Source organism: Vombatus ursinus, unplaced genomic scaffold, assembly GCF_900497805.2.
Source record: "Vombatus ursinus unplaced genomic scaffold, bare-nosed wombat genome assembly UNPS02014799.1, whole genome shotgun sequence".
NCBI classification, from domain to species: Eukaryota; Metazoa; Chordata; class Mammalia; order Diprotodontia; family Vombatidae; genus Vombatus; species Vombatus ursinus.
The window spans coordinates 30,195,585-30,211,522 of NW_020954577.1; the positions used below are offsets into that span (position 1 = coordinate 30,195,585).

At 47.0% G+C, this 15,938-nt stretch overlaps 1 protein-coding gene across 2 annotated transcripts in view; it reads left to right on the forward strand.

The window, feature by feature from the left end:
* GALNT15 (polypeptide N-acetylgalactosaminyltransferase 15) overlaps positions 1-15,938 on the forward strand; it is a 46,287-nt gene that overhangs the window by 17,140 nt on the left and 13,209 nt on the right. For both annotated transcript variants that reach the window (XM_027872332.1, XM_027872331.1), the window contains exons 3-6: positions 2,683-2,887; positions 12,121-12,288; positions 13,803-13,920; positions 14,366-14,560. In XM_027872332.1, coding sequence (XP_027728133.1) covers positions 2,683-2,887; positions 12,121-12,288; positions 13,803-13,920; positions 14,366-14,560 — 686 coding nt within the window. The remainder of the gene's footprint in view (positions 1-2,682; positions 2,888-12,120; positions 12,289-13,802; positions 13,921-14,365; positions 14,561-15,938) is intronic.

The following is a 15,938-nucleotide window of genomic DNA, read 5'->3' on the forward strand; positions in this document are numbered from 1 at the left end:
AGATGATAGGGAGTCCTTATTCTCTCTGCCTCATGGCCCGAAGGTTTCAGAAAGTTCCCCAGTCTCCTCGGGGAGGTCATCTGAACGCTCTCCCTGGGTCCTGTGGTCTGTCTCACGACTCCCAGTCAGGCATCCGGCCAGCGACTGGCTGATCCGAGTGCCGAGTGGCTCTTGAAATCCCGGGCTCCAGGAAAGGTCTCCACTTGGGAGTGCACCTGGGAGCACTCATCTCCAGCGCGGATGCAGAGTCTCCCTCCCTCCGCCCAGCCCACCCCCATCTCTAGTGCATCCTTTCAGCATGGAACTTGGGAAGAATGGGGGACCTGCCAGACAAACCTCCTGGGTAAGAATCACCCCGATCAGAGGGCAGCTGCACAAGACCCCCAGCAATTCCCCTAGCCCTGCTGCAGCCCTGCTTAGCAGGCTGGCCTGCTTCCCATCCCCCAAGGCCCCCTGGCCCAGAGAACCTTCAGAAGGTGGGGTCAGCGGCAGCCGGACTCAGCTGTCTGATGAACAAGACCTCCTCTGCTAGGTCAGAGAAGCGTGGCAAACCTCTTTCCTTTGCCCCAAACCCCTGACAACACCCTTCGCTTTAGATCTCCTTGGTCACCTGACCAAGAGCCTGCCTTAGATCAGAGGGTACAGGCATCCTTGCCCCTTCCCTCTCTCCTGTGTCACTGGGGGAAACATCATCTCCTTTCTGCTCCCCACTCCTCTAGCCAGCGATGTGGGCACTGTTCCAAAGGACCCACGGCACCATTCACTGCCCCTGTCCCCAATGGCAGAGATCAACGGGGGTCACCCTGTTCATGGGCAAGGATAACAAGTCCATGGCACACAGGAATACATGGGCACAGTGGAAAAAAGCATCCGATGCTCGTGAGAGATCACAATTCAAGCCCTGACTCCACCACTCAACGGCTACAGGACCTTTGGCCAGACACCTCCTCACAGCCTCAGCTTCCTCATCTGTAAAACGGGACTAGTAATGCACCCCTTAATTACCTCACAGGACAGTTAGGAGGCTCCAGGGAGATGGCAGATCTGTAAATGCGTTATCACCAAAGTGCCTCATACACATGCGGAGAAGTGCGCTGTTCCTAGGCAGAATTTACAGACACCATCCAAAGAGGTGTCTCCAATGCTGATCTGGGAAGTTCATCCTCTTCTCACGTTAAGTCACTTAACTACCTTGAAGTCCTTCCCCATGGCTCATCTAGCTCTCTGCTGCTACCTCCCTTTCCCTTCTCTCTGTCTCTCTCTCTGTCTCTGTCCCTCTCTCTGTCTCTCTTTCTCACTCTCTCTCCTCCTCCCCCCCTTTCCCCAAGCACACAAGGTCTTAGGGGTCAGGGGTTGTTATATTTTTCCTCTGTCTCCAGGGCACAATATGTGCTTAACACGCATTTGTCACATTATACTGTAGTTCAAAGCATTAAGGATTAGTTGGGTGCTACTCTGATTCCCCAATGGCTTAAGGGGAGCGGCCCTGGACTATGACAGTGGAACACGGGTTCTAGCAAGCCCTATCACACTGGGAGGGCCCAGAAACAGTCAGAGCCTCCTCACCAGGTGATGAACTTTTTCAGCCACACAAATTCAGAAGGCCCTGGGTAGGAGGGTATATTATAAAGGTACCTCATCCCTGATCAAGGGGCCTTAATTTCCACCATTATAGAGTCATTCCTTTAGTGCTGAACCTAGAATTTTTAGGCATAAATATCCACAAAATGTAAAAAAGCCTTAGAGGAAGTCTGCCAGCACATTGGCTAGGCCCCTATTAGTGGAGGGAGCACCCAGAACCATCACTAGAGTGGGGTGAACTGGGCTAAGCTCCCCAGAACTGAAATCTAGAGGGCACAGAAACATAGCAGCCACACTCCTACTTTTTTTTTTTTTTTTGTTAGGCAATTGGGGTTAAGTGACTTGCCCAGGGTCACACAGCTAGTAAGTGTCAAAGTGTCAAGTGTTTGGTCTGAGGTCGGATTTGAACTCAGGTCTTCCTGACTTCAGGGTTAGTGCTCTATCCACTGCACCACCTAGCTGCCCCGCAGCCACACTCCTTCATCCTCTTTATGCTGAAATAGCTATTAATTTTCCTTCCAACTCAACTGGAATTGTCTTCATTACTTCTAGTATGATTTTTACACCACAAATTACAAAGCTGATTTAAGGGTACGGTCCTGCCAACCTTAGACATTACTCCATGCTGCTTGCCCCAGATGCCAAAACTGCTAATTATGACTGAGGATACTGGTGAAATGATGGATGCTTAAAGTCATAACATAATAACGTTTCTGACCAAAGGGCCAAAACTGTCCCCAGTGGGTCAGCCTAATTAATTAACTTCTTCATAACAGAAACAGTTAATCAGTCAATCAACATTTATTATCACAAGAAATAAATTGTTAACTTACCACTTTTACTAATTAATCACTAGTTATTACTATTACTACTAATAATAATAGCTAGTATTTAAATAGGTGCTATTATTATTCCCATTTTATAGATGAGGAAACTGAGGCAGAGACCCAGCTCATACGTGCCTGGGGCAGGGACTGAGCTCTGATCTTCCTGCCTCCAAGCTCAGGCTCTATGCACTGCACCCCCCAGATCCCAGTAAGCTGGGCTTTCTCTGAGTCTCCACAGAATGCACTGATGATGATTCCATTCCATTCATTCCAGGCCACCTCAAGTCTGCGCTGAGTGACCACGTGGCCCAGCTGGACGGGGTGAAACTGCTCCGAAGCAACAAGAGGTTGGGTGCCATTAAGGGCCGCATGCTGGGGGCTGCCCGGGCCGCCGGGGACGTGCTGGTCTTCATGGACTCCCACTGTGAGTGCCATAAGGGCTGGCTGGAGCCCCTCCTCAGCAGAATAGCCGGCGACAGGTAACGCCGTCCTGGAGGAGGCCTGGCTTGGGCCGAAAGGGGTGGTGCTGGACTGGGCAGGGGTGTGGACCCAGCCACTTACCCATCGGGCCGGTGGGGGGGGGGGTGACTTAAAAGGGGGCTGCCTCCTCCGTGGTCAAAGGGCTTTGGAATTGAAGCCAAAGGAAGCAAACCTCCACAGCTAATAATAACAATAACAACAGCACTTCAAGGTTTGCAAAACTCTTTACAAATATTATCACACTTTATTCTCACAACAACCCCGGGAGGTAGGTGCTATTATCACCTTCATTTTATGGATGGGGAAACTGAGGCAGGCGTAGGTGAAGTGACTTGTCCAGGGTCACACAGCTAATGTTTTAGAGGCAGGATCTGAACTATGGCCTTCCTAAGTTTAGCTCTCTACCCACTGCACCAGCTTCCTCTTTAAAGGGGCAAAGACAGCGCTCTGAGTGAGCTAGATCAAGTCCAGGGTAGATTAAAAAAAAAAGAGTGATAATCGACCCATCTTCTGGGTCCTTAGAACTGATGAATGAAAACTAAGAGCCAGAACTCCCAGCTTATTGGGATGAAGGACCTGCTCTCTTTCTCTCTGCCAGGGTTTTCAGAAGCCTGGGGGTTAGCTCCATTAAACAGAGGGGCTCGGCTGCTGGCTCTTTGCTACTGGCTGAAGGGGCGCTGACCCTTACTAGCTGTGAGATCACGGAGACGTCATTGAACACTCAACTTTCCTCACCTGTTGTGAGGGATGCACATTGGAAGCCTGCAGGCCCTCCATGAACAGGAGCTACGATTCCCTTCCTGACCCAGAGGGCATCGGGCTCTTCAGGTTCCCATGGCTGCAGGCCGGCTCAATCAAAGCAAAAAGCTAACTCAGGACAATGCCAGGGGAACCAAACCCCTAAGGTTAGGGGAAGGCAATTCTTCTGTCGGAAGGACCTAACATGGACAGCTTCAATTTGGAAAAGACCTCTGCTCACTAACGCAGAACAAAGATAAGGGCTGTTTTCTCTAGAGTCTCAGGAACATAAAAGGGAAATGTGGCCGCTCATGGTACCACCTGAAGGCCACCTCACCAGGACCCATCCTTCCCTCTGACCCTCCAACAAAAGGCAAGGTTAAAAAGCCACTTCCTTTGTGGAATTTGGCATTGGCTAAGGCAAGCTTGACGAACACTGCTGGAGAGAAGCAGATGGGTCAGAGGTGGGGACGCCAGAGATGAGAGAGCCCGGAGAGATTGTAGAATCATGGATTTGGACTTGGAAGGTACCTTAGAAGTCAGAGAAACATCTGGGAGGTACCTTAGAGATCAGAGAACCATAAATTCATAGACTCCATGCAAGTAGGGATCTCAAAGAGACTCACCACAAATAATTATTCTGACATTTTTTCTCTCTTCATCACAAACAATAATACTTTAATAATATTTAACAACTTTATTTCTGTTTCGTATTTAGGTAGAAGAATGTAAAATTCTTCAAAACTGGGTCCCAGTTTCCTCTTCTGTGAGAGGAAGGGCTCAAAGCATGGCACAGTGGATAGAATGCCAGACTTGGAGATAGGAAGCCCTTGGTTTGAACCCTGCTTCAGATACTTATTGGCAGAGGTACCCTGGGCAAGTCACTTAACATTATTGGGCCTCAGTCTCCTCATTTGTAAAATGAGGGGCTAGGATTCAGTCACGAAGGTCCCTCCCAGATATGATTCTGATTTCTACATTTTCTCCCAGATCTAAATCTATGATTCCATGATCCCTAATAACCACAGTTATAACAATAACCGATTTCTACACACCACTTCAAGTTCTGAAATTTCCCTTTATAGAAAATGAAGATCATAGATCATGGTCTCCCCTCTACCACACACACACACACACACACACACACACACATGCAAGCATGCACGCACACACACATACACACAAGTCCCTCCATATGGGTCCATATCTTGATATAGGGAAAGTGTTCTGCAAACTTTAAAGTGTTATATACGTCAGTTTTATTATTTATTATTTAGTTAATTATATATTATTTAATTATTATTATTTATTCTTGTGGGTAGTAGTATTCTCCTGTACCTCCTCCGTAGGGCATCATTTTCCATTTTGTGGATACCATGGCAGCATTCCGGCTGTCCTGTTATCCCTCTGAATTCCCAGCTAAGCTGCCTCCTTTTCTCATCTTGATGATATCTGAGGATATGCTGGTAAACGTTTAACAACCAGCTATCTGGGGGGGGGAAATGTACTGGGCACACTTTAAAATTTAATCTGCATTAACAACATTCTTCTCCAACACTTTCTTATATCTAGACCAGTGGTGTCAAACTCAAAATGGATCCCAACAGGTCACACACTGCCTTAGAAAACTTCAGATTAAGCTTATCTACATTGTGTTGTATTTTAAAGAAACAAACATTTCCCAATTACATTTTAATTTGGTTCAGGCTCCAATGGAGAGCCTGCTGAGCGTTTGAAACCTCTGGTCTAGATAATCAACAAAAAACAAATCAAGCCCTGGTTTACAGTGTTTGTTGATTTCCGAGGTATAAATAAATGCTCACACTGGAATTTAACCACCCGCTGAACTGGTCCAAACCAGCTCCAGCACGTCACCGAAGATGAAGGTCCTATAGCCGACTTCTACCCATGAGGCATCTCTTCATTGCCCTTTGGTTCGGCCACAACTCTGATACATTACACTAGAGATCAGGGTCTTTCAAGAGATGCAATAGCACAGCATCTTTAGGAAGACATTTTTATTAAAAAGATGAGGTTTTGCACTGGGGACCAGTTTGGGATAATTAAAAACTCTGCAGTTTCCCAAGTGGATCTGGCCTGCTTTCTTCTTTCTTTTCTATACTGAACACATCCTCATTATCAATCTGCACTGTCTATAACACACACACTTATACATATATATGTGTGTGTGTGTGTGTGTGTGTGTGTGTGTGTGTGTGTATGCGCAGATAGGTCACACAACTCCACAGAGTGACAGACTCTATGACATAGACCTTAGAGGCCATATAGTTCAAACTCCTCTTTTTTTTTTAAGCTGTGGAAATCGAGGCCAGGAAGCTATGTGACTTGCCTATGGTCACACAGGTAGCATGTGACAGAGACAGGATCTGAACCCACATCCTCTACCTCCAAAGCCAGGGATCTTTCCACTGGGGGAAGTGGAAAAGATTATAGTCTGAGGGGAAAAAATGTTTTTTATCCCTTTAGTTTCTCCTATGTGGATTGTTGGGGAGGTCTCTTTTGAGGAATCATGGATTTTTAATGGTTGAGAACTCAATACAACCAGCGTCATGCCAACTATAACATGGTGGTCATTGGAGAAAGATATCATAATTAGAATACTTAGAATTAAGTTAAAGTTTTTAGATGGTCACAAAACAATGCGATTCTTAGCACTCTCTGTCCCCTTTTCCATCAGTCAGTCAATAAACATTTATTAAGTACCTACCGTGTGCCAGGCACTGTGCTAACTGGTCACTGGTCACTTGGAAGCTGAGGCTGGGGCACCCCAGGGCAGATGCTTCATGGCCAGCCTATTGCTGGTGACCAAGCTGGGCTGGTCCTTGGCAAGCAGACCCATTCTATTGACTTTCCCTCAGAGACTGTGGTCTGTTGGTATAGTCTTTCAGATCCCCTGGTCCACAAGACAACCTGGTAAGGCACAAAGAGCTGTACTCTCTTACAATACTACATGGTAAGTATATTGAGGTGAGACACTTCAAAATCCCTGGGCTAAATGAAGTCAGAAGGGAAGTGCTCTTATCATTACTGAGGACAAAACACCTACTGGTGAAAAAGTCTTGGTGGTCAGAGAGTACAGGGCAGAGACCCAATCAGTCCGACTGCAGCATAGAGTGGGACAGAATGATCTCCGCTGAAGGTGAGGAGGTTTGGTGTCAGTCTGTGGTGGGCCTGATGGAGGAGTTGAAGCATTACTTGGGAGGCAGTAGGGAGCCATTGAAGATTCCAGAGCAGAGAAGGGGCATGAGGGGACTCGTGGACCACAGCACAGAAAATGGGAGGGATGCCATGACTGTTCTCACCACCTACGTAACAAAAGCCCCTTCCTGGTCACATGGGATGGGGAGGATGAGGTAGGGAGCTGCTGAGTATTCCTATCAGAGATGTAGACTGCTATAAAGGCATTTTAGGGGGTTTCTCAATTAAAATGAATTATCTAATTAATACCAATCCTTCATTGAGCTGTCTTCTCTTTATGGGCCCCCAAATAAGCCCAGTAGGGCCAGTCTGCTGGGGTCTAAGTACTTTTTGCATCTGGCTTCTGATCCCCAGTGATATCATTTGTAATAGGACACAACGTAAAGGGCTCTGGGTAAAGAGCTATATGAAGGGGAAGGTAGAGAGATGCTACTGTTATGAGGGAATCAGGGAAGGCTTCCTGATGGAGGTACCTTACATACGTTATCTTGTTTGATTCTCACAACAACCCTGCAAGGCAGGTGTTTTTATTATCCCTATTTTACTGATGAGGAAACTGAGGCTAAGTCAATGTCACACAGTAAGCAAAGTGTCTGAGGCATAATCTGAACTCAGGTCTTTCTTCCTTCAAGATAAACACATTCCAGACCTAAAGGACACAGCCTGAGCAAAGGTGGGGAGGTGGGAAACGGGTGTTTGAGATTCAGCAGAAAATAAAGAATCCTATAATGGGCAAAAGGATATTGGGATCCTAGGCTCAGTTCTGCCACTAAACCTGTATAAATAAAGGGGACAGCCTAAATACTGATTCTACAGGGCTAGGAAATTCAAATTTTGCTCTGTTCCCAGTGCCCTCCCTCTTGGTTCTCCCCTTTTCCCACCCTCCCCAGCCCCGCAAACATTCCCTCTGTGCTCCTGGTTTCATTCTGCCTTCTCCCAGGGAGGTTCTTCCCTTTTCATCACCCTCTGCTTCATTCAAACACTCTTGTACTGAGGGCTCCTTCAGTCTCTGGCCCAGGGCTTGTTTTCAGGCCTTGGCAGACAGGCTCCCCTAAGAAACAACTGAAGCTTCTGGGCTCGTCGGCCAGCGTGAACATAGAGTGAGTGTGAAGAGGATAATATTTCAAAGTTTGCTTTAGTTTTCCCCCGGTGACTCAGAAGCACAGAATGTTAGCGCTGGAGGGGACTTCTGAGGTCATCTTTTCTAACGCCCTCATTTTACCAGCGAGGAAGCTGAGAGCCTCACTGACCTCCCGGCCATACAGCTATTTATAGTCATTACAGAAATATCAATATTTACAGAATAAATTTATTCTATAAATAAAAATCATCCATAATTTATATATAAGCATTAAATACTATAGAAATATTAAATATATAGTTATCAAGAAATATAACTGTATATTTATGTGATGCTTAGGTGATCCTTATGAGATATCACATAAATATACACATTGATATTATATAAATTTATTATAGAAATGTAAATGTATATTATATAAATTTATCATAGAAGCATAAATATTTTTATTATATAGAAATATTTTTATTATATAGATCTATTATATAAATATAAATATTCATATTTATTACAGAAATTTATCATATATATTTATGTTTATATATATTATATTTATATATATTTATTGTATACACTTACATAAACATATTGCTATATAGTTGTTACATAAGTATCTGTTACATACATATTTGTCTTTATTGTATAAATATTTATATTTAACATAAACATTTATCGTGTAAATATGAATATTTATATTTATATATGAGGTTCAACCCAACTCTTCCTGATTCCAAATGCAGGGCTTTCACCACCAGGAGGTTTCTAGCCTCCAGGATGTCCAGAAACAAACGGCCTTCACAGTCTGCATGCCTCGTCTGCATGTCCCAGAAGCCACTGGCTCAGGCAGACCTGCTCAGAGAAAGCGCACACTTTCTGCTGACTCCCAGAACAGGATGGCTAGGCTCATGGGTGGGAAAAGGGTGCTGGAGGTCCCTCGACCCGGCGACCCCTGGCCCTCTCCAGAGAGGCCTCCTGAGACTTGAGCGGCCGGCCAAAAAGCCCCAGGAGAGGAGAGGACAGGAAAGGAGAAAAAGGACAGGAAGGTTCCATCTCAAGGGCTGCTGGACGAGGGGACATGAGCTGCCAGGCTCTGAACCTCCTGCCAGAGGGGAACCCCAGCAGCAGCTCCCAACATGCAATTAGGCCTAGAGGAAGGGGAAGGCATGGGTGTATACTGAAGGCTGGATGAGAAACCAGAAGACCATGAGATCCCGGAGGCCGTGTCCTAGAGAAATGGGCCTGATCCACCTCCCCTCTCTGCGCCTTTGCTCAAGCTGTCCCTCATGCCTGGAAGACCGTCTCCCCTCCCCTCTGGGACACTCAAAGGCCATATCCTACAAAAGGCCTTTCCTGATTTCTGAGTCGTTATACTCCTCTTTCCCACCCCCAAACTCTTCATTTTGTTTTTATTTACCTGTTATTTTCCCCAGTAGAATGTAAACTCCTTGAGAGCAGATTTCATTTTTTCATTTTGTTTTTGTGTCTTCATTGCCTAGAACAATGTCTGGCATACAAGAGGTGCTTAATAAATGCCTGTTGAATTGGGAGATCTACGCATCTAGGAGAGAAAGAAGCAACATTAAGAAATGGTTAGTTACCCAATTTGGTTGAAATAGAGAAGACACCACCATGAGCCTAGAAATGTAAGTTAGATCCAGAAGGGCCATTAAGTGCCAAGCTAAGCCATGTGTATTTTATTTAGTAGGTAATAGGCAGCCACAGAGGATTGCTGAGCATTCAGTAGGATCTATGTATTAGAAAGAGTACTCTGAAAACAGGATGAGAAAGAAGAAACATGGTATGATTAAAAGAGCTGAGTCTGAAGTCAGAAAACCTGGGGTCAGTTTTTTATTCTGCTACTTAAATTCCATGACATTGGGCAAGTCACTTAACTTCTTTGGGACTCAGTTTCCTCATCTGCAAAATAAAGGGGTTGGGCTAAACTCCAAGGTCTCTTTTAGCTCTATAACATACAAACAAGCAAAACCTATGAGCTTATTAAAGACTGGAGTCAGGGAGGACATTTAGGTAGCCATAGAATAGTCCAGGTGAGAAAAAGAGCATAAATTTGGATAATGGTAGTGAGAAGAGAAAAGAGAAGGGAGGATGGGCAAACTCCACCTGAGTTCGAATCCACAGGATCTGGCCACTGAGTCAGAGTAGAGATGAGAGAAAGAGAAAATGGAGGCCCACTGTCCTTTCCATCTTTTTGTTCCTCCATGTTCTAAGGTTCCCCGCCAAGATGACCCAAGAATAACAGTGGACCAAAGGAACTGTGTTCTACTTGTTTCCCATAGGGGAACAATGCTGAAGGAAAGGGGGAGAAAGGGTCCCTGAAGGCCCTGGCTTTACATACAAACACTCTCACCACCACCACTTCCCCACCCAATGTCCAGCTTCCTGACTCATCACTGCAAGCAGAGAATCACATCCTGAAGTCCCCCATTGACCCTCTCAGGTCTGTTTCAACCTTGCCGGTCTCCAGAGATGGATGGTAGGGAAATGGCGATTCCTCTCGCTGTAAACATAGAATGGGGCTGGCTTCCCACATTCCAGGACCTTGGCTTCATTTCACGCTCTGCCATTTAGCTGACCCTGTGTCTTGGCTCCTGGCTCTAGGCCTTAACTACCTGCAGGTCTAAGGGGTGGGCCGAGCACTCAGCCATCTGATGAGGTTGGGCCAGTAAGTGGGAGGGAGGGGCTCCTAGGACACCTGGAGTGGCTTCCAGTCCTGCGAGAAGGTGAGGCCCCTGCCCCACACAGATTTCCAATGGAGCCCATTCTGTGTATTCACATCACTGAGATTTGCAGAACCACTGGGATAGAATAAGATAAGATGGCGGAAGCAGAAATCACACTGACCAATCTCCAGGTACTGACCTCTTGTTCTACTTGAGAATTCCACTTGTGAAGGGCATTTAAAGGACATCATGGACTGGCTCTAAGCTTGTTCATCTGTAAGATGGGCAGAATACCTCCCGCCTCCCAGAGTTGTTGTGAGGATCAAATGAGATAATGTTTGTAAGGCACTTTACAAATCTTAAAGAGCTACATAAATGCTCGTTGTTATCATCATTACCATTGTTATGATTTATCATGGAATCCTGGCATACTGGTATTGCTGTAACATGCGAGTGTGAGAGCAGGCAGGATGGCGGCCGCAGTGGACGTGGTGGTGAGGGCGTCCCTCATGTGTTTGTTATACTTGGCATTTATGAAAGTATTGCTTTCCTCCACTCCCATCCATAACTTTGCCTCTCCTTCCAACACCCACTTAACTCATGTCTACTGTCTCAGAAAAGAGGGACGGTGTCACATGATATATTGGGAGCAGATGTGAGACCCCTGAGGATTAAAAAGAGCAGGGAGAGGTGATGTCAGGAAAGACGGGGCTTCGAGGACCACCTCTGTCAGGGACCTGCAACACAAGCTTGTTTGTTAAGTCACCTGAGCTCAGACTCAGTTCCTTCATCTGTAAAACGGAGGGAATACCTACATGATAATCAACCGCTGAGCAATAATTAAGTACCTACTATGCTTGTTATTCTGCCAGGCATTGGGGACAGAAAGGCAAAAATGAAACAGTTCCTGCCCTCAAGGAGCATACATTCTCTTGGGACAGGAAACACATACAGGCACATGCATGCACACACGTGTGTGTGTGTGTGTGTGTGTGTGTGTGTGTGTGTGTGTGTGTGTAAAAAGGTGCTGACCTGAAATGGTAGGAGGAGTGTATTTTAAAGGAAGTGGCCAGGAAGCACTTGATTTAGAGACACTCGTGTACGGGTTGAGATTCACAGATTTAGAACTCACAGCATCCTTAGAGGTCTCCAGTCTCACCTCCTGGTTGTTTTTCTCAGACTCAGACGCAAAGCCAGGACCAGGGAGAAGTTGTAGGGAGGAATTTCCATTCAATGCCAGGAAAATTTTCCTAACCATCAGACCATCCATAAATGAGATGAGCTCTTTGGGGAAGTGGTGAGTTCCCCATCACTGGCTGGAGGCGGGATGGCTGACACCTTGTCCAGCTGCTATAGACGTAATTCCTACTTGGGTGCCGGTAGGACGAGGTGACCCTGGAGGTCTCTGCCAACTCTGAGATTCTTTGATTGGGCAAGTCTGTCTATACTCAGCCATATGCACATTACCCACGAGGCTCTCACCTTTGTGTCCATTTTTACCAATCCTCTTTAGGAGCCGCGTGGTGTCTCCTATCATTGATGTGATAGACTGGAAGAATTTCCAGTATTATCATTCTGCAGACTTGCAGCGAGGGGTCTTTGACTGGGAATTAAATTTCCACTGGAAACCTTTGCCAGAGCGTGAGAGGAAGGCACGCCAGTCTCCCATCAGCCCCATCAGGTAAGATGCCATTTCCTAGCATGCTCCTCTCTCATCTTTAGAGCATCAGCAACTGCTGGGAGAATCCCATGTGAACAGCAGCACACCCCAAAGGGATGAGGCAGCCCTTGTTTTGTTTATGTCAAGGGCAAATTGGAGCCCCCTTCTAGAGAATGGTGCCTGATGGCAGCCGGCTAAACAAGTCATGTCTCGCACTCCTACTCACTGCCCAGCTTTATGCTGGGTGCTTTGGGGTCAGGCATGAGGCAGGTGCCCCTTGGACCCTGCTCTCTTCCAACATTCTGAGCCCCTGGGACTGACAGACGCTGGGAACAAAACCAGTTCCTCTCTCAGTTTCATCTAGACCCAAGGAAAAGAACGCTGTACTTACAATCAAAAGACCTGGATTGGAACCCCAGATCGGTCACAGCAAACTATGTGCCCGTGAGCAAACCCTTTTCTCTCCCTGGGCCTCAGTTTCCTCTTCTACAAAATGAGGACACCAGACTAGGTGACCACTGGTATTCCTTCCAGCTGAGTCCTATAACCCTAAACTGCTCAAGATGAAGGGGAGTCACAGACAGAGACCCACCGTTGGTTTATCCCATTCCTGAGGCTTATGAGTCTTCCCACCCAGGCATCAAGGACATGGGCTTGCTATCTTTTTATACACCTTTCAGTGCATTTCAACAGGCCCTTCCTGACCACCACTATGTGCACAATACTTTATGCAAGCTGCTGCAAGATAGATGATAGAGGAGATGATAGAGCAGAGCGATGATAGAGCAGATGCAGACAGAAGGATATAGAGATGATGGAGCAGATGTAGACAGAAGGATATAGAGACAGACACAGAGCAGACAGAAAGACAGATGAGAGAGGAGATAGGACAGAGAAAGACAGAGTAGGTAGGTAGAGACAGATTGATAGACAGATACAGAACGAACAAACAAGAACATCTTGTCCTTCTCCAACTCTTCCGGTTGGAGATGGGATCCATTTCTGGGAGCGGGAGGGCCAGCCCCTCCGCCAGGGCCTTCTCCAATGCCTCGCCAAGGCAAAGGTGGGACCCTAGGCTCTCAGGGGCTGCAACAGCAGAACCCAAGCTCTGGCCAGTCCTAAGTGGGAAAGGCTGTGTGTGGTCCAAGGGCAAGCCAGCCCTGGCAAACTTGGAGAGGCTCATCGCCAGGCTGGCCACTGGGCAATGAGTGTTTTGGCCACGGCCATTCACAGAGCCTGTGAGTAGAGAGCTTATGATTGGAAGAAGGACCCACAGTGACACAATCACCCATCCTTCAGTGTCAGCGTGAGATACTGCGGCACGGCCTACCTATGGGTGCTGAGGATCTCAGAGTAAAGGGGAGAGTTTAGTGCTTATCTCCCCAGCACCGAGCAGCATTTTCTATGTGATCAGCACCTAATAAAGGCTTGTTGAATGAATGACCTGCTGTGGAGAGACAAGCCTTTCTCCAAAGAAGCTAGCTGAGCTCACCATTCTGAAATAACGCATCCTTCTCTCCCTCTTCTGCAACCAGGAGCCCTGTGGTGCCGGGGGGAGTGGTGGCAATCGATCGGCATTACTTTCAAAACACTGGAGCGTATGATTCCCTCATGTCCATTTGGGGGAGTGAAAACCTGGAACTTTCCATAAGGGTAAGAGCTGAAGAACACAAGCTGGGCTTTCACCTGGACTGCAGAAGCACATTTCTGTGTTTTCAATGAATGTACATTAGAAAAATCTCAGGGTTGGGTGGGTGGGTGGGGCACATCTGAAATAGAGCTGGTCCTGGGCTAGAAAACTGTAGGCATCAGAGGAGCCCGCCATGCCCTCTCTGCAGCTTCCCCATCTTCCAGAGGACCTCCGGACGATCATCCCCTCCCCACACTGCTGCCAGGACTCTTAAAAGAGCAGACCACCTCCTCTCACCCCCCCCCCCCAGCTGGGGCACCCTCCTCCCCCACCACAGCCTCCAGTGCAAGAAATTCAGCTCCCTGAAGATTCTCATTTACCATCCCCTCTCTTCTGGGACTGTTTATGATTTGTAATACCCTTAAAGAAAGAATGTAAGATAATTTTTTCTTTTTCCCTTGACGTCAGGTGTGGCTCTGTGGTGGCTCCGTAGAAATCCTCCCCTGCTCCCGGGTGGGGCATGTCTACCGCAACCAGCCCCCCAATGCCTCCCCTGATCACAAAGCGGCCCTCAGGAACAAGATCCGAATTGTGGAGACCTGGCTGGGTTCCTTCAAGGACACCTTCTACCAGCACAGTCCCAAAGCTTTCTCTCTGAGCCAGGTAAGGAAGGAGTCACGCCTGCACCTGCCTCCACTCATCCGCTTCTCCTTAGAAAGGGTCAAGGAAGGGACTGAGGGAGTCCAGACAAGTGGAGAGAGTGCCCGCAGATCCTCACCCGCCTTCACGTGGGATGTCACAGGATCACAGAGCTTGAGAAGGAAGGGGCCTCGAAGGTCACTAACACACCTCTGTCCTCCTACAGATGGAAAACCCGGGGGACGAGGAGGTTAAGTGATAGGCTCAAAGTCACAGAGCTAGTAAGGGGCAGAGGTGAGACTTTCTGACTCCTATAACCACACTGCTTCTCATTCTGCTTGTGATATACCCTTGCTTGTGACACCCAGGCATTCCAATAAAAATGCATAATCTTACAGCCACCAACCCTTAAAGGTTCTTCAGTTCACCTGCCCACCCAAGGAGAGAATTCCCAGGCAAACAGCTGGACTGGGAGTGATCTTGTCAATCAACAAGCATTTACAAAAACCACCTACTATGTGCCAGGGATAAAAAAAACCCAAAAAACCAAGGCAAAACAGTCAGGGGACTCTAATAATCTTTGCTTGGATATTTACAATGCTGGCCATTCATTCAGGATAGCAGAGCTAGCCATAACAATAATTCACATTTATGTGGCCGTTAAGATTTACGGTATCCTTTCCTAACAACCTTGAGTGATAAGTAGGACAAATACTGGTATCCCTGTTTTACGGACAAGGAGTCTTTGTGACTTGCTGGTGGTCATAGAGCCAGTAAATGTCCATCAATAAACATTTATTAAGCACCAAATACGTACCAGGCACATAGGGTGAGAGCATAGCTGTAATTGGCAGTTTCGGAAACCTAAGCAGACCCACCCGAATGGTGCCTCTAATTCTGCTAAGGGAGTGAGGCTCAGAAACCTGAAAGGCCCTAGGGGAGGCCAGGGCTAGGAGAAGACAAGGGAACTTTGCCTGGGGTACCACTGTGAAGGAGAGGGTACAGGTCCTCCAGTGGCTTAATATTATAGCCAATTATTCCTGCCAAGTAGATTCTGAGGGGCAGTGTGGTATAGTGGATAGAGCTGGCCTCAGAGTCAGGATGACTTCAGGGGCTCAAGTCCTGCCTCTGACCTATACTGGCTGTGTGATCCTGGGCAAGTCACTTAACTTCTCACTGCCCTCAGGTAACTCTGAGACTCCAAGTTGCACAATTGCTACTGATCTGAATTGATAAAATAAGGAAGCTCCCTAAATCCATTAAATTACAGGTCTGAACCAAAATAAAACAAAGTAGAAGCTAAATTCTGTTGTTTCTACTCTGCTCCAGAAGGACTGCAAGTGTTTGCAGAGCCTTCAAAATTCTGTGCTCTGGGGTAAAGCACCAATTGCTCCACCCTAGT